Source organism: Symphalangus syndactylus, chromosome 14 (assembly GCF_028878055.3).
Source record: "Symphalangus syndactylus isolate Jambi chromosome 14, NHGRI_mSymSyn1-v2.1_pri, whole genome shotgun sequence".
Taxonomy (NCBI): Eukaryota; Metazoa; Chordata; class Mammalia; order Primates; family Hylobatidae; genus Symphalangus; species Symphalangus syndactylus.
In genome coordinates, this window is record NC_072436.2 from 116,091,702 (window position 1) to 116,105,676 (window position 13,975).

General features: G+C 55.7%; 1 protein-coding gene and 1 pseudogene across 6 annotated transcripts; one reads left to right on the plus strand and one right to left on the minus strand.

Moving 5' to 3' along the window:
- Window positions 1-6,463: 6,463 nt before the first annotated feature.
- PRSS21 (serine protease 21) lies at window positions 6,464-12,413 on the plus strand. Of its 6 annotated transcripts, none has more exons than XM_055240554.2 (6): window positions 6,464-8,056; window positions 8,156-8,182; window positions 8,506-8,692; window positions 9,404-9,696; window positions 11,674-11,828; window positions 12,084-12,413. In XM_055240554.2, the coding sequence occupies exons 1-6, from the start codon at window positions 7,993-7,995 to the stop codon at window positions 12,321-12,323; spliced, it is 966 nt and encodes a 321-aa protein (XP_055096529.1). In that variant the 5' UTR covers window positions 6,464-7,992; the 3' UTR covers window positions 12,324-12,413. The 6 variants fall into 6 exon arrangements, with proteins under 6 accessions (XP_055096529.1, XP_055096530.1, XP_055096531.1 ...); XM_055240555.2 differs by having other exon boundaries at window positions 8,509-8,692; XM_055240556.2 differs by having other exon boundaries at window positions 8,527-8,692.
- A 939-nt stretch (window positions 12,414-13,352) lies between these two features.
- LOC129461512 (eukaryotic translation initiation factor 1-like) lies at window positions 13,353-13,711 on the minus strand (annotated as a pseudogene).
- Between the last annotated feature and the right edge of the window lie 264 nt (window positions 13,712-13,975).

Here is a 13,975-nt window from a genome sequence, read left to right on the forward strand (position 1 = left end):
ACAAGGTAAATGCTGCAGGCTCCCTGAACTGGGAAAGCGATCTGCATTTTGCCAAGATCCAAAAATGCTGTGAGCACAAGAAGGTGCAAGAAGCTCTGGCCTAGACAGCCCCTGATCCCATCCCCACCCCACAGCCCCTGCTCCTTTGAAAATGCAACCACTTGAATCAGACTCTCCCTGCTCACCGTTAGCCTAGGGAGGAAGGCTGCAGAGGGGCTCTGATTCTCAAACCATGGAGGGTGGGCAGTCACAGGTGGTCCCTGCCTACGATGTCCTGCCACCCTTCAGGACCACATCACTCACCAGTGGGGGGCTGACCTATTAGCAGGTGGAATTGCCAGTCCTGCCAAATTGTAGAGGGAGTGTCATGATACAGTGGACGTGCTATCCTCCTACCCCATGCATGCGTTGGGGTCAGGGGAGGGTCTTCCTGCTGAGGAGACCTGGCCTGTCCACATAGAAGAATATTGAGACTGGAAAAGGGTGGGCAGATTCCAAGGTAGAACTGGAGTGTATGTAGCTGGTTCTGAGGGACAGGAGGTGAGTCCAGCAGCCCTTTCTAAGTTTGAGAGTGTTCTGCAGGTGAGCAGGTCTATGCAGACCTATTCTCAAAGGCCAAGGGAGCCAACAGGCCAAAGAAAGAGGCTGACAAATCCAGTGTCTAAGAAATAAACATTTAATAGGAACTTACAAACTGAAGCGATGTCTTGGTTGTCCACGAGATGGTGGATCTCCACACCCTGAAGAAAGTTTCTTTATATCACAAGATTTTTTTTTTTTTTTTGGTAAAACAAGTGCGATTGGTCATGCCTCAGACATTGCAGCAAAATCTTGACCACTGGGGAGATTAGAGAGGCATCTTTATGAGTTATCTGTGTGACAGGAACAGCTTGGTATGCTGGAGCGAAACATGGTCATCATGGGGTTTTCACTTCAAGATGGCGTCACTCTTACCATACAAAAGGCTGTTTTCCTATAGGTCTAGGGACATTCCAGTGGAGTTGAACAAGTAAAGTCGAGACAGACTTTTTTTTTTTTTTTTTTTTTTTGAGACGGAGTGTTGCTCTGTCGCCCAGGCTGGAGTGCAGTGGAGCGATCTCGGCTCGCTACAAGCTCTGCCTCCCGGGTTCACGCCATTCTCCTGCCTCAGCCTCTCCGAGTAGCTGGGACTACAGGCGCCCGCCACCACGCCCAGCTAATTTTTTTGTATTTTTAGTAGAGACCGAGTGTCACTGTGGTCTTGATCTCCTGACCTCGTGATCCACCCGCCTCGGCCTCCCAAAGTGCTGGGATTACAAGCATGAGCCACTGTGCCCGGCTTTTTTTTTTTTTTTTTTTTTGAGACGGAGTCTCACACTGTTGCCTGGGCTGGAGTGCAGTGGCATGATCTCGGCTCACTGCAACCTCCACCTCCAGGGTTCACGCGATTCTCCTGCCTCAGCCTCCCAAGTAGCTGGGATTACAGGTGCACACCACAAAACCCAGCTAATTTTTTTGTATTTTTTTTTTTTAGTAGAGATGGGGTTTCACTATGTTGGCCAGACTGGTCTCGAACTCCTGACCTCGTGATCCTCTCACCTTGGCTTCCCAAAGTGCTGGGATTACAGGCGTGAGCCACCGCACCCAGCCTCATTTAGTTTTCTTAATATCATTATTTTGAATTTATTTCTGACAGTTCACTGATTTCCTTTTCCATTGGGGTCTGTTACTAGACAGTTATGTTCCTTTGGTGCCAAATTTTCTTGCTGCTTCATGTTGCTTGTGTCCTTGCACCGATGTCTGTACATCTGGTGGAACAATTGCCTTTTCCTAAGTTTCTAGAGTGACTTTCATAGAGATAGACTTTTACCTGCAGTTGGGTCTTAGTGTGCTGGTTGGAAAGGGTGTGGTGGCTGTGTTTCCAGATTGGTGCAGTGATATGGTCTCCATGCAGCTCTTCAGCTGTGTTGAGCATCAGCAATAACTGTGGGTGCCTCGAGGCCTAGGCTGTAGAGATTTGTGGCAGTGGTTGTTAATGTCCTTGATGTCAAGGGCTTTTGGGATCCTCTTATTCTTATTTTCCCCACAATGGGGACATGCGGCCAAAGGGGACCTTTTAGTGTCAAGTTGGATATGGCCCACAAGACGATGCAGTGGCACTGGCTTTCATTTGCAGGTGCTTGGAGTAGTTGTGGGGCTGGGGTCCTAGGCTCAGAGCCTGGCGTACAAATTGAGGCAAGGCCTGGGTCATTGGGTGCAGGTTTACTCTCTGTGGCAGGGTTGAATGCGCATTGCCCACAGAGCCAGGATCTGTACTTCTGACACACTCCCTAGCAGGTCAGGCCCAGGGGGCTGGGTTGTAGCTGTGATTCTACCGTGGGGGGCAGAGCAATGGCCCAATTCTAGGGAAGATGTGGTGCTCTTCAGGTTTAAACCTGGGGATCAGGGTATGGCTGCCACTCCGGGACCTGAGCCAATAGGGCTCAGTGCAACTCAGAGTTCAGGTCCTCAGCTTAACTCAGGGTTCAGGGGCTTCAGCGTAACTCAGGGTTCAGGGGCTTAGCGTAACTCAGGGTTCAGGGGCTCAGCATAACTCAGGGTTCAGGGGCTTCAGCGTAACTCAGGGTTCAGGGGCTCAGCGTAACTCAGGGTTCAGGGGCTCAGCATAACTCAGAGTTCAGGGGCTCAGCGTAACTCAGGGTTCAGGGGCTCAGCATAACTAAGGGTTCAGGAGCTCAGCGTAACTCAGGGTTCAAGGGCTGAGGCTCCATGCAGTAGTGACTCTAAACCCCGAGAAGGTAGGGCTTGGCAGTTTCCCAGACTTCATGAGGCCAGATACAGTGGCAGAGTGGCAGAGCACAGCTGTCATTTCGGTCCTGTTGGGGAGGGAGGTGGCAGGAAACAGCACATTCCAGGGGAAGGCAGGGAGCAGCGCAGAGAGACTCCACTTTCCAGGGAGAGGGCTATCTCTGCAGCTCCATCTCTAGGAGGCTAATCCGGGTCCAGGGAGGCAAGATACTGGAGCTGGCCCACAGCAGGGGTGTCAGCTCAGCCACTGCCGGGCCAATGTTTCCCTGGGATGCGAGCTACTCCATCAGGTCAGCCCCTGGATTCACAGCTGCTCAGCTCAGCCAGGGCAATGATCTCTTGGGGGAAGTGGGCTGCTTTAGCTTAGGCCTGGGGAATGTGACTATTCTGGGTAGCCCTGGCACCGTTTCCTGGAATGCAGCACGCTTCTCCAACTTCGGCTCTGAGCAGCCAGGGTGCTGTTTTCCCGGGAGGCAGGTTGTGGCTTCGGCTCTGGCCTGAGCGGACAAGGGGGAAGGTTAAGTGGAGCACCTCAACCTCTGCTTGGCCCCAGGAGCAAGGGTGTGACCGCTGCTCCCAGCTCAGTTTAGGGGTGTGAAGCCACCAGGCTGAGGTGGTTCAGTGGTGGCTTAGTCTCAGGGATAAAGGGCAACTGTGGCTACTCAATCCCAGGGCAAGATATGCTCTGGCCGTAGTTCCAATTCAACGCTGGCGCAGGGCGGTAGCCACATGACCACAGGAAATGGGCTCACTGTGGGCTCCTCTGCAGGGAGCTCAGCTGTGCGGCCTCAGGCAGCCCCCTTGCCTGGGCTTAGTGCCTGTGAGGACAAGGGACACCAGTGGTGAGGGCTGTAGGTGTCCAAGGTGCTGGTGGGGCTCCTGGGATCCCCTTGCTTACCTCCTTGCCTCATTCCCAGCTGATCCTGGTAGGGGACTCGGGTGCAGGCCCAGTGTTTCCTTCTGTTCTTCATGCGGCCATCCTGAGTTTCTCCGCTCACCAGGTTTCTGTTACTCCTCTAAAGCACTCTGGTGCTCTTCCTCAGTTATTTTCATTAAAAGTTAATTGCTGGCCAGGCGTGGTGGCTCACACCTGTAATCCCAGCACTTTGGGAGGCCAAGGCGGGCAGATCATGAGGTCAAGAGATCGAGACCATCCTGGCCAACCTGGTGAAACTCTGTCTCTACTAAAAATACAAAAAAAAAAAAAAAAAAAAAAAAGGCATGGTGGCAGGTGCCTGTAATCCAAGCTACTTGGGAGGCTGAGGCAGGAGAATCACTTGAACCCGGGAGGTGGAGGTTGCAGTGAGCTGAAATCATGCCATTGCACTCCAGCCTGGGCAACAGTGTGAGACTTAGTCTCAAAAATAAAATAAAATAAAATAAAATAAAATTAGATTAAAAAATGAAATAAAAATAAAAACGTAGCTGGGTGTGGTGGCTCGCACCTGTGGTCCCAACTACTTGGGAGGATGAGGTAAGAGGATTACATTGAGCCTGGGATGCTGAGGCTACAGAGAGCCAAGATCTCAGCACTGCACTCCAGCCTGGGCAATAGAGGGAGACCCTGTCTCAAAAAAAAAATAAAATAAAGAAAAAAAAAAGGAAGGAAATTGTGACACATACTGCGATATGGATGAGCCATGAAGACACTGTGCTCAGTGAAATAAGCTAGTCACAAAAAACGAACACTGTATGATTTCACACATATGAAGTACTTAGAGGAGCCAAAAGCGTAGAGACAGAAAGCAAAACAGAAGTTGCCAGAGACTGATAGGGCGGGAGCAGAGCCTCACTTTAGTTTTGGCACCTGGCTCTGGTTGTGACGCCTGCACCGTCTCCCTGGAGGGGCTGGTCAGAGCTGGGCTCCCACTGAGTGATATGCCAAGGTGAGGCCCCCACTGTACCTCTGCTCCCACCCTACTGCACCAGCCGCCCAGCTCCCACCCCTCTGCACCACCCACCCAGCTCCCACCCCTCTGTACCACCCACCCAGCTCCCACCCCTCTGCTCCCACCCCTCTGCAGCATCCGTCCAGCACTCCTCTGACTTTCGGGGCAGCAAGGGCCAGGCACGGGGTGTGGGCAGCGGAGTCCGTCTGAGGAGGAGCCTCCTTCAGGGAGGTGGAGGTGGAAGAGGCCAAGCCCTTGGCCAGCACAGCTCTCAGAGGCAGGAGCTTGGAGGTGGCACAAAGCGGGCTGTGTTCTCGCGCTAGCCCAGCCTAAGGGCACCTTTCCATGTTTTGTTTTGTTTTGTTTTGTTTTTCAGACAGACTCTCGCCCTGTCACCCAGGCTGGAGTGCAATGGTGCGATCTTGGCTCACTGCAACCTCTGCCTCCCAGGTTCAAATGATTCTCCTGCCTCAGCCTCCAGGGTAGCTGAGATTACAGGTGCCCACCACCATGCCCAGCTATTTTTTGTACTTTTAGTAGAGACAGGATTTCACCATGTTGGCCAGGCTGGTCTCGAACTCCTGAACTTGTGATCCACCCGCCTTGGCCTCCCAAAGTGCTGGGATTACAGGCGTGAGCCACAGCACCCGACCTGCCTTTCTATGTTTTGCTGACAGTTCAGGGGTCTTCTTTCTAACTCCAGGCTGACAGGTTTGGCGCCCAGAAGGAGAGTCGTCTGGGCCAGGACTCCAGAAGCACCAGCTGAGGTTGAGGGGACTTGGTGGAAGGGATAGTTAGCAGCCTGGCCAGAGGGGTGCCAGGACTCACCCAAATGCAAACTGGAGGGGATCTTCAGATGGCGTGAACATGGGGATCACACATGCTCATTCAAACACGTGCACTTGAAGATGCATGCACACACATGCACCCAGACACACGCCCACCCAGCCTCTCCTGCACTTGGGGGACATGCACACACGAGGACACTCCTCTTCACCTGCATGCCTGACCTGGGGAAGAAGCCCACCTGCTGGGAGGCACCCCCACCCCCCACCCTCCATCTGCCCTGGCCCAAGTGCTGGCCCTCAGCCCGTGCCCAGGGAGACTTAACACAGGCCCTTTGTCCCTTGGGATCAGGGCTCCCAAGAGAGGGATTTACTGAGCATTTATTTCCTGCCCGGGGCACGCCCCAGTCCTCATTCTGCCAGGAGAAGGAAACAATGAGGCCTTCTGCCTGCAGAGGTGGCCCCGGGCCGGCTGGCCCTTGTGTGTCAGGAGTCGGGTTAGGGCCACAAGCCCCTGCCTCCCTGCCCTCCAGGTGTGGGGCTTGGGAAGACCCCTCTGTGGCTCTGCAGCCTGAGGCATAGCAGACAAGAGGGTCTCCATCTGCAGCCCATGCAGCAGCCAGGGCCTCCCTGCAGCCCCGGGGCCAGGCTGGGTCTCTGCAGGAAGCCCCCAGCCTCACTGGAGGCAAGAACCTGAGTCCCTGGCTCAGATCTCCGGGTAGGACTGTCCTGACTGAGACTGAGCAAAGTCAGGAGCTGTTTCCTCCCAGGGCCTCGGCGGCTCCCTGGGACTCAGTAACCAGAGGGAAGGTCCTGCTGGCTGGGGGAGGGGCAGGATCAGAAGCCCAGGGACCTTTGCCCCAACCCCAGCAGGCCAAGGCCAGGCTGTGCATGTGACTTGTCCTTGAGCAGCTGCTGCTGGGGAAGGAGGCCCTGAGGGAAGGCACCGCAGCCTTGTGCTCCTGAAACCCGAAGCTCCCACACGCCCGCCGCGCCCTCACTGAGTTCCCGTTGGTACCACACTCTGTGCTAAGCGTTTTATCTGTACTTTCCCCAAAGAAACGTAATACTTTTATTGGAAAACCAGAACGCCTAACCACACATTTTGCCTAATCTTTCATGTAATTAACCTTCCACTAGTGCAAGTGTTGAAAATAGAATACACCATTCCCAAGTTTCAAGTTGAGGGAGGCGGGATTCCCGGGTTCTGGTTGTACATTCCCATTTTCACTGATCCATTCAGTGGTCAATGGATTCTTGGGTTGCTTTCGTGTCAGCTACCGTGAAAAATCCTGCTATGAACATGAGTATACAAATATCTCTTGAAGGCCGGGCGCAGTGGCTCACACCTTCACCCTGGCACTTTGGCAGGCCGCAGAGGGCACATCACCTGAGGTCAGAAGTTCAAGACCAGCCTGGCTGGTGTAACCCCATCTTTACTAAAAATACAAAAATTAGCTAAGCATGGTGGCAGGTGCCTCTAATCCCAGCTACTCTGGAGGCTGAGACAGGAGAATCACTTGAACCCAGGAGGCGGAGGTTGCAGTGAGCCAAGATCGCACCACTGCACTCCAGCCTGAGTGACAGAGCAAGACTCCGTCTCAAAAACAAACAAAACTAAACCCCCCCAAAAACCAAAAACAAATATCTCTTGAAGACCTTCCTTTCAGTTCTTTTGGGTGTATACTCAGAAGTGGAATTGCAGCTGGGCGCAGTGGCTCATGCCTGTAATCCCAGCACTTTGAGAGGCTGAGGCGGGCGGATCACCTGAGGTCAGGAGTTGGAGACCAGCCTGGTTAACATGGCGAAACCCCGTCTCTACTAAAAATACAAAAATGAGCCAGGTGTGCTGGCGCACGCCTGTAACCCCAGCTACTTGGGAGGCTGAGGCAGGAGAATCGCTTGAACCCGGGAGGTGGAGGTTTTAATGAGCTGGGATCATGCCAATGCACTCCAGCCTGGGCGACAAGAGCGAAACTCCGTCTCAAAAAAAAAAAAAAAAAATTTGTTCCAGAGAAGTGAAGAGAGCCCAGCGGGAGCCCGCAGTGGGGACAGCCTGGGCAGAGACTTGGCAGGATCCCCATTCTGGGTGGAACAGGCCCAGGACCACTGTTTTCCCAAGGAAGTCCCATGAAGGACCAGCCATGCTGCTAGGCCCCACCCGGCCTTCAGGGGGTCCCCAGGCTTTAAGGGGACTCCTGGCTCAGGGCCAGGCCCTTGATGCTGGAGGAGGTCGTGGGTGGAAGGCAGGGGGCACCAAGTGGGCAGCCAGGACCCCTGGGCTGCAGACAAGAAAGGGACTGTGCGGTCCACCGGGTCTGGGCCACATCAAGGAGTGTGGTTGAAGACCCGCCCTAGGAGCTGAAAGCCAGGGCGCTGCCAGGCCTGAGAGTCCCCAAACAGCACTTGGGCCAAGGAGGGTGAAGCTGGGAGTAGAGGGCAGAGCTCCCACCCCGCCCCGCCCCCAGGGGGCGCCCCGGGCCCGGCGCGAGAGGAGGCAGAGGGGTCGCCAGGCCGCGGGAGAGGAGGCCATGGGCGCGCGCGGGGCGCTGCTGCTGGCGCTGCTGCTGGCGCTAGAGGGACTCAGGAAGCCGGGTGAGCTCCGCGCGCTGCTGGCGGGACGGGGTGGGGGCGGGGGCGGTGGGGAGGACGGGAGGTGGAGGCCCCGGGGAGCTCACTTCTTGTCTCCTGCAGAGTCAGATGAGGCGGAGCTGTTGTCAGGTAGGGCGCCCGGGACGCGCGATTCCTGCCAGGGCCATTGGGCCGAGGAGGACGGGGAGGCGGTGGGGGGGTAGGGGGGACCTCTACTGCTCTCTCGGCCCCGCCCCGGGGATCGAGAGCTCTGTTGGTGTGGAAAGTAACTAGTGGGCGCTGGAGGGGGATGGGCGGGCCCTGCAGAGCACGTGGGAGGGTCTCCAGTGTCACCTACTTCCTGCTGCACACACGCGAGGGGACCCTCGGTGGGCAAAAACGTGGTTTCCCGGATTGGGTTGAAGGGGAGAAAGGGAGAGGTCGGTCTTAGGGGGCTGCCTCCCGCGGCTCAGCAGTTCCTCTGACCATCCGAGGACCATGCGGCCAACGGGTCATCACGTCGCGCATCGTGGGTGGAGAGGACGCTGAACTCGGGCGTTGGCCATGGCAGGGGAGCCTGCGCCTGTGGGATTCCCACGTGTGCGGAGCGAGCCTGCTCAGCCACCGCTGGGCGCTCACGGCGGCGCACTGCTTTGAAAGGTGAGTGGGGGTGCCAACGGAGGGGTGCGGTGACGGGCAGGAGCAGGGCTGGGGGGAGTGCCACCGAACTTTACCTATGGTCTGATGCCAGACTTGGGCGTGAATGTTGTGTGTGGATGCGGCCTGGTGTTCTCCTGAGCCCCAGGCTGTGCTGCAGCCGGTTACACCCACTCCAGTTCCCTTTGGGTCTCCTGGAGGGAACCCTGTTCAGGTTCTTCCACAATGTTCTTCCAGAACATTTCCACGCACTTTTGGGTATTCTCTCCCTTATTCTTTCAACCCAAAGTTCACCACCGTCCATCCTACCCTCATCCTCCCTCCTGGTGGACGGTGCAGTACAGTACGCGGCACTGAGCCAAGGCCAGCACGCCCGGGCCGCTGTGTGGACTCCATCCTGCCAAGCCCACGCTGTCGTGGTGCATCTGCCCATTCCTCCTTGGGCTGCATGGGGGTGCCCCTGGAGGCCTTGGCTGAATGCAAGGGTCCTTCGGACAGCTCTGGGAGGTGACAAGACCCCACCCTCCTGCTGCAGGAGCAGGTCCTAGAACTTTGGTTGTGGTCACTCTGAGCTCTTTCATTTCTACAGGGGACCCTGGGTGTTAGCAAGTAGTAGCAACACCACAGTCTCCCCTCCTGGACCGGACCCCAGTTGTGCTCAGGTAGCCAGCCCTCCGTCCCAGGGCCCCTGACTGCTCTATTCTCTTCTATCAGCTCTAGTGACCTTAGTGATCCCTCCGGGTGGACGGTCCAGTTTGGCCAGCTGACTCCCATGCCATCCTTCTGGAGCCTGCAGGCTTACTACACCCGTTACTTCGTGTCGAATATCTATCTGAGCCCTCACTACCTGGGGAATTCACCCTATGACATTGCCTTGGTGAAGCTGTCTGCACCTGTCACCTACACTAACCACATCCAGCCCATCTGTCTCCAGGCCTCCACATTTGAGTTTGAGAACCGGACAGACTGCTGGGTGACCGGCTGGGGGTACATCAAAGAGGATGAGGGTGAGGCTGGGGACAGGTGCGTCAGGGAGGAACTGTCTTTGTTCACCTGTTCCCCTACATAGGCACAATAGCCCCCTGCTTGGTCTGAGGGTGCAGGCTACGCCCCTCTTGCTCACAGTCTCTCCTCACCTGCCAGGGCAGGGACCAACACCCAGTTCCCTCCCTTCCAGGGGCTGTGGGGGCCAGAAGGAGAGTGTGAGAGGGAGGCCAGCTTGGCGCAGGCCTGCGGGTGGTGCAGTGGTGGAGGGGTTCTGGAGGGCTTGGCGACATAAACCTCAGACTTGGATTTATTCCGGCATCTTTCCACCTCCCGCGGTGCTCACCAATGCCCCAGGCATCAGGCTCCCGGGCTGCCTCTCCAAGCCTCCCGCACCCACCCTAGCTCTGGCCGATTCTCCTGCAGCACTGAGCCCATTCCTCTCCCCAGAAACTTCCAAGCCACGCTCAACCACAGCTCCCATGGAAACCTCTCTGGGGGTCCTCTGGTGGGCCTGCCCTGGCACCTGCCTGTCCCCCAACACACATGCCCTGAAAGAAGTGGGCCCAGCATCCGGAGGAGCCCCGGGGCCGGCAGCCCCAGACTGGGCGTGTTCCCTGTATCAGGAATCCCCCTCCCACTGCTCCGACGTCTGGCCCGTCCCTGCATCATCCCACAACAGTAGTAACAATAACAAACGTGGTTCCTTGAGCACACACTGTGTGCCTGGCACTGTTCTAGGCATGGGGGCCCAGCAGTGAGCCAGGCGTGGCCTCTCCTTCTGCTGGAGCTCACCTAGGAATGAAGTTGGTAACGTTTTTATACCAATCTTACAGATGAGGAAACTGAGAGGGTTATGGAAATTGCCAAGAACTAGGAAATGGAGAAGTCAGGGCCCCTTGCCTTAGAAAGGGTAAGGGATGTCCCCAAGTCACACCCTGGCAGTTGGAAGCGGGAGTGGGGAACTCAGCACTGGAGCCACCTCCCTCTAGAGGAGGGATCCTTTCCCTTCCCTGAGAAGGACCCCTGCTGCAAAGATGAGTGGATGTGAGCCAGGGGCACGGCCAGGCTGCCTCTGCCACCCTCTCTTCCCAGCCCAGGGTGGACAGGTCACACCAACCCCAGGCTGAGCCTCAACTCACAGTGCAGGGGAGGCAGGGGGCAGGCACTTCTGGAACCCCCTGCCTGGTGTGCACCTTTGCTGTGCCCTGCGCTGGCTGGGAGGCCTCGGGCAAAGCTGTTCATCTCACGGAGCCTCCGTTTCCAGCCCTGTGAATAGGGTAATGATGGTTCCACATCCCAGGCTAGTTCCCAGGTTGTTAGTCCCGAGGGCTTAGGAGAGGCCCCGCTGACTGGAACCACTGCCTGCAGGTTGGGTCTCATTGTCTTTTGTCATCCTCGGCAGGACGAGGTGCTGGCTGGCGCTCTGAGGCAGGAATTGGACAGGTGTGGGTTCCTGTCAGGCTCTGAGACTTCCCCAGTGCCTTGCCGGGGGTCAGCGGGGCGGTATCCCCCTGATTCTCCTTATCTGGGAGTGGGTCCTGATGACTGCTGCCTCCCAGGGGTGCTGGGGGGGACCCTAAGAGCGCTGCAACAAACTTGTGCCCAGGCCTGGAAAGCGCCCAGCTGCTACTGAGGCCAGGGCTGCAGCCAGGCTGCCCCTCCCCCAGGTCGGGCTTTGGATGCTCATCTTAACACCATCTCAGCTGCTGTCACCCCTCCCTCGGCTCCTTTTGGCTAAGGAATCTCTCCATGGGCGCAGGCAGGGCCATTGTTGCCATCCTGCAGACAGGGAAAGTGAGGCTGGGGGAGCTCTGACAGCCTGTCCCTCCCCGGGGCCTTCTGTGATGCTGCTGAGGGTCTCTGCTGTGCTGGGGTCTGGGCTGGAGCTGGGGGTAATGGAGATGAACCCCAGGACCCCCACCCGCGCAGCCTATGCCATCCCTCCCTAGAAGGGCCTCAGGTTGTTGTCTCTCTCCTTCCCCCTATCGTCCCCACAGCACTGCCGTCTCCCTACACCCTCCAGGAAGTTCAGGTGGCCATCATAAACAACTCTATGTGCAACCACCTCTTCCTCAAGTATAGTTTCCGCAGAGACATCTTCGGAGACATGGTTTGTGCTGGCAGTGCCCAAGGCAGGAAGGATGCCTGCTTTGTGAGTGTCCCTGCCACCACTCCCAGCCCAGGAAATCATCCTGTGTCCCGTGCCTTATTTGACCCTCATGCCAACCCCGGGAGGTGGAGACTGTTGCCCCATTCTGCAGATGCTGAAACGGAGGCTTGGCTGCTGCCAGGGGGAGGAGGAGGATGTGCACCCAGTCTCCCCAGCCCCATAGCCCTTCCCACTCTCAGCCTTTCCCCTGCCCCACTCACTCCGCCCCAGGCTGACCTCAGCCCCGCTGCTCCTCAGGGTGACTCAGGTGGACCCTTGGCCTGTAACAAGAATGGACTGTGGTATCAGATTGGAGTCGTGAGCTGGGGAGTGGGCTGTGGTCGGCCCAATCGGCCCGGTGTCTACACCAATATCAGCCACCACTTTGAGTGGATCCAGAAGCTGATGGCCCAAAGTGGCATGTCCCAGCCAGGCCCCTCCTGGCCGCTACTCTTTCTCCCTCTTGTCTGGGCTCTGCCACTCCTGGGGCCGGCCTGAGCCTACCTGAGCCCATGCGGGCTGGGGCCACTGCCAAGTCAGGCCCTGGTTCTCTTCTGTCTTGTTAGGTAATAAACACATTCCAGTTGATGACTTGCAGAGCATTCTTCAAATGCGGTGGCTTCATGGACAGCTCATTCTGTCTTGTGCAGACAGCCTGTCTGTGCCCCTGGCTCACACCCACATCTGTTCTGCATCATAGAACCATCTGGTTATTTCGATCAGAAAGAGAATTGTGTGTTGCCCAGGCTGGTCTTGAACTCCTAGGGTGGTCTCGATCCTCCCGCCTCACCCTCCTGAGTAGCTGAAATTATAGACGCACATCACGCTCGGCAATGGAACAGGAGTAGTTCCAGGGTGCCAGGAGCTGGGAAGCCTGGAGTGGGGGTGTGTGCATTGGAAGAAACAATCCTGACATCCCTTACCCCACAAGGATCCAGCACAGAAACACCAGACATCCTGATCTTACTGTGGTTCCCCCAAGGCTGACCTAGGACCAGGACATGGGTGCAGGTGGTTTATCTGGGAGGTGATTGCAGGAAATGGGGAAACCGAGGTAGGGAAGGAAGGAACACCAGTGAGCTTACACAAACACGGAGGGTACCATTCTAGGTAACTGGGGTGCAATCCTGTGGGGGCCTCAGCATTGGCCCACTGAGGACAAGGACACCAGGGTGGGCGTTTGTCTCTTGACCACTCCCCCCCACCATGTTGAGAGTAGTTCAGGGGCATGGGATGCCTCAGAGCTGGGGCAGCCCCGAGGTGAGGCTCTGAGCACCCAGGGAGTAGGCAATAATGGTCCCCCTTGTGGGTCTCCAGCTGGCTCCATGTTCGAAAATCATGGCCCTCCCTTAGCGATGTTTTTATTTTTTTATTTTTGTTTTTGCAGTTTATTACATGAAAGAATTACACAGTCCAAGTTAAAAGCAGACCCCAAATGGTTACATTAGACAAACTGTGAGGTTTTTAAACTTGTAACAAGGGAAAGAAGGGAAATTCTACTCATTACAAGGAAATCCTCACAAGATTCAGTGAGCCACAAGTAGTTAAAACCCTTGAACCATCAGCTGATGGTCCTTCGCCAGTCCCACCTCTACGAGGAACTGGCATATGTTCTTGCGCTGGTCACCCTGTAGCTGAATGACTTCTCCATATTCTGGATGCTCAATTACCACCCTATTGCAGGCAAATTTCCTCTTAAATGCCTTCACTAGTTGCTTTTTATTGTAATCCTTAGTGATCCCTTAGACAGTACTAAGAGTTTTCCTGTCATTTCTCTGTTAAATTCTTGCATGGATCTATTCCTCAGTGTCTGCAGGGAGCAGGTCATCACTCTTACTTAAATCAGCAAAGGGGTGGAAAGAGTGGAGATTCTGGAAAGTGGACATACGAGATGATTCGTTTTCCTCAGTGGGAACGGGCAAAACTTGGGCCAAGGCACCACCAGCCACAGATTTCCAGCCAGAAAACAACACCCCAGAGATCCTGTAACATTACAAAGGCTTTGGAATGTCATATTTACATCGTTTATAGATCAGTTTTATCATCTACCTGTAGACTATATTGGACCCTAAATTCTAAGTTCCTCCAATCCAGTTTTCTCCTATGGAATTATTAAAACTGGAAGCTGCACTTTCATAAATGCCCTGCGA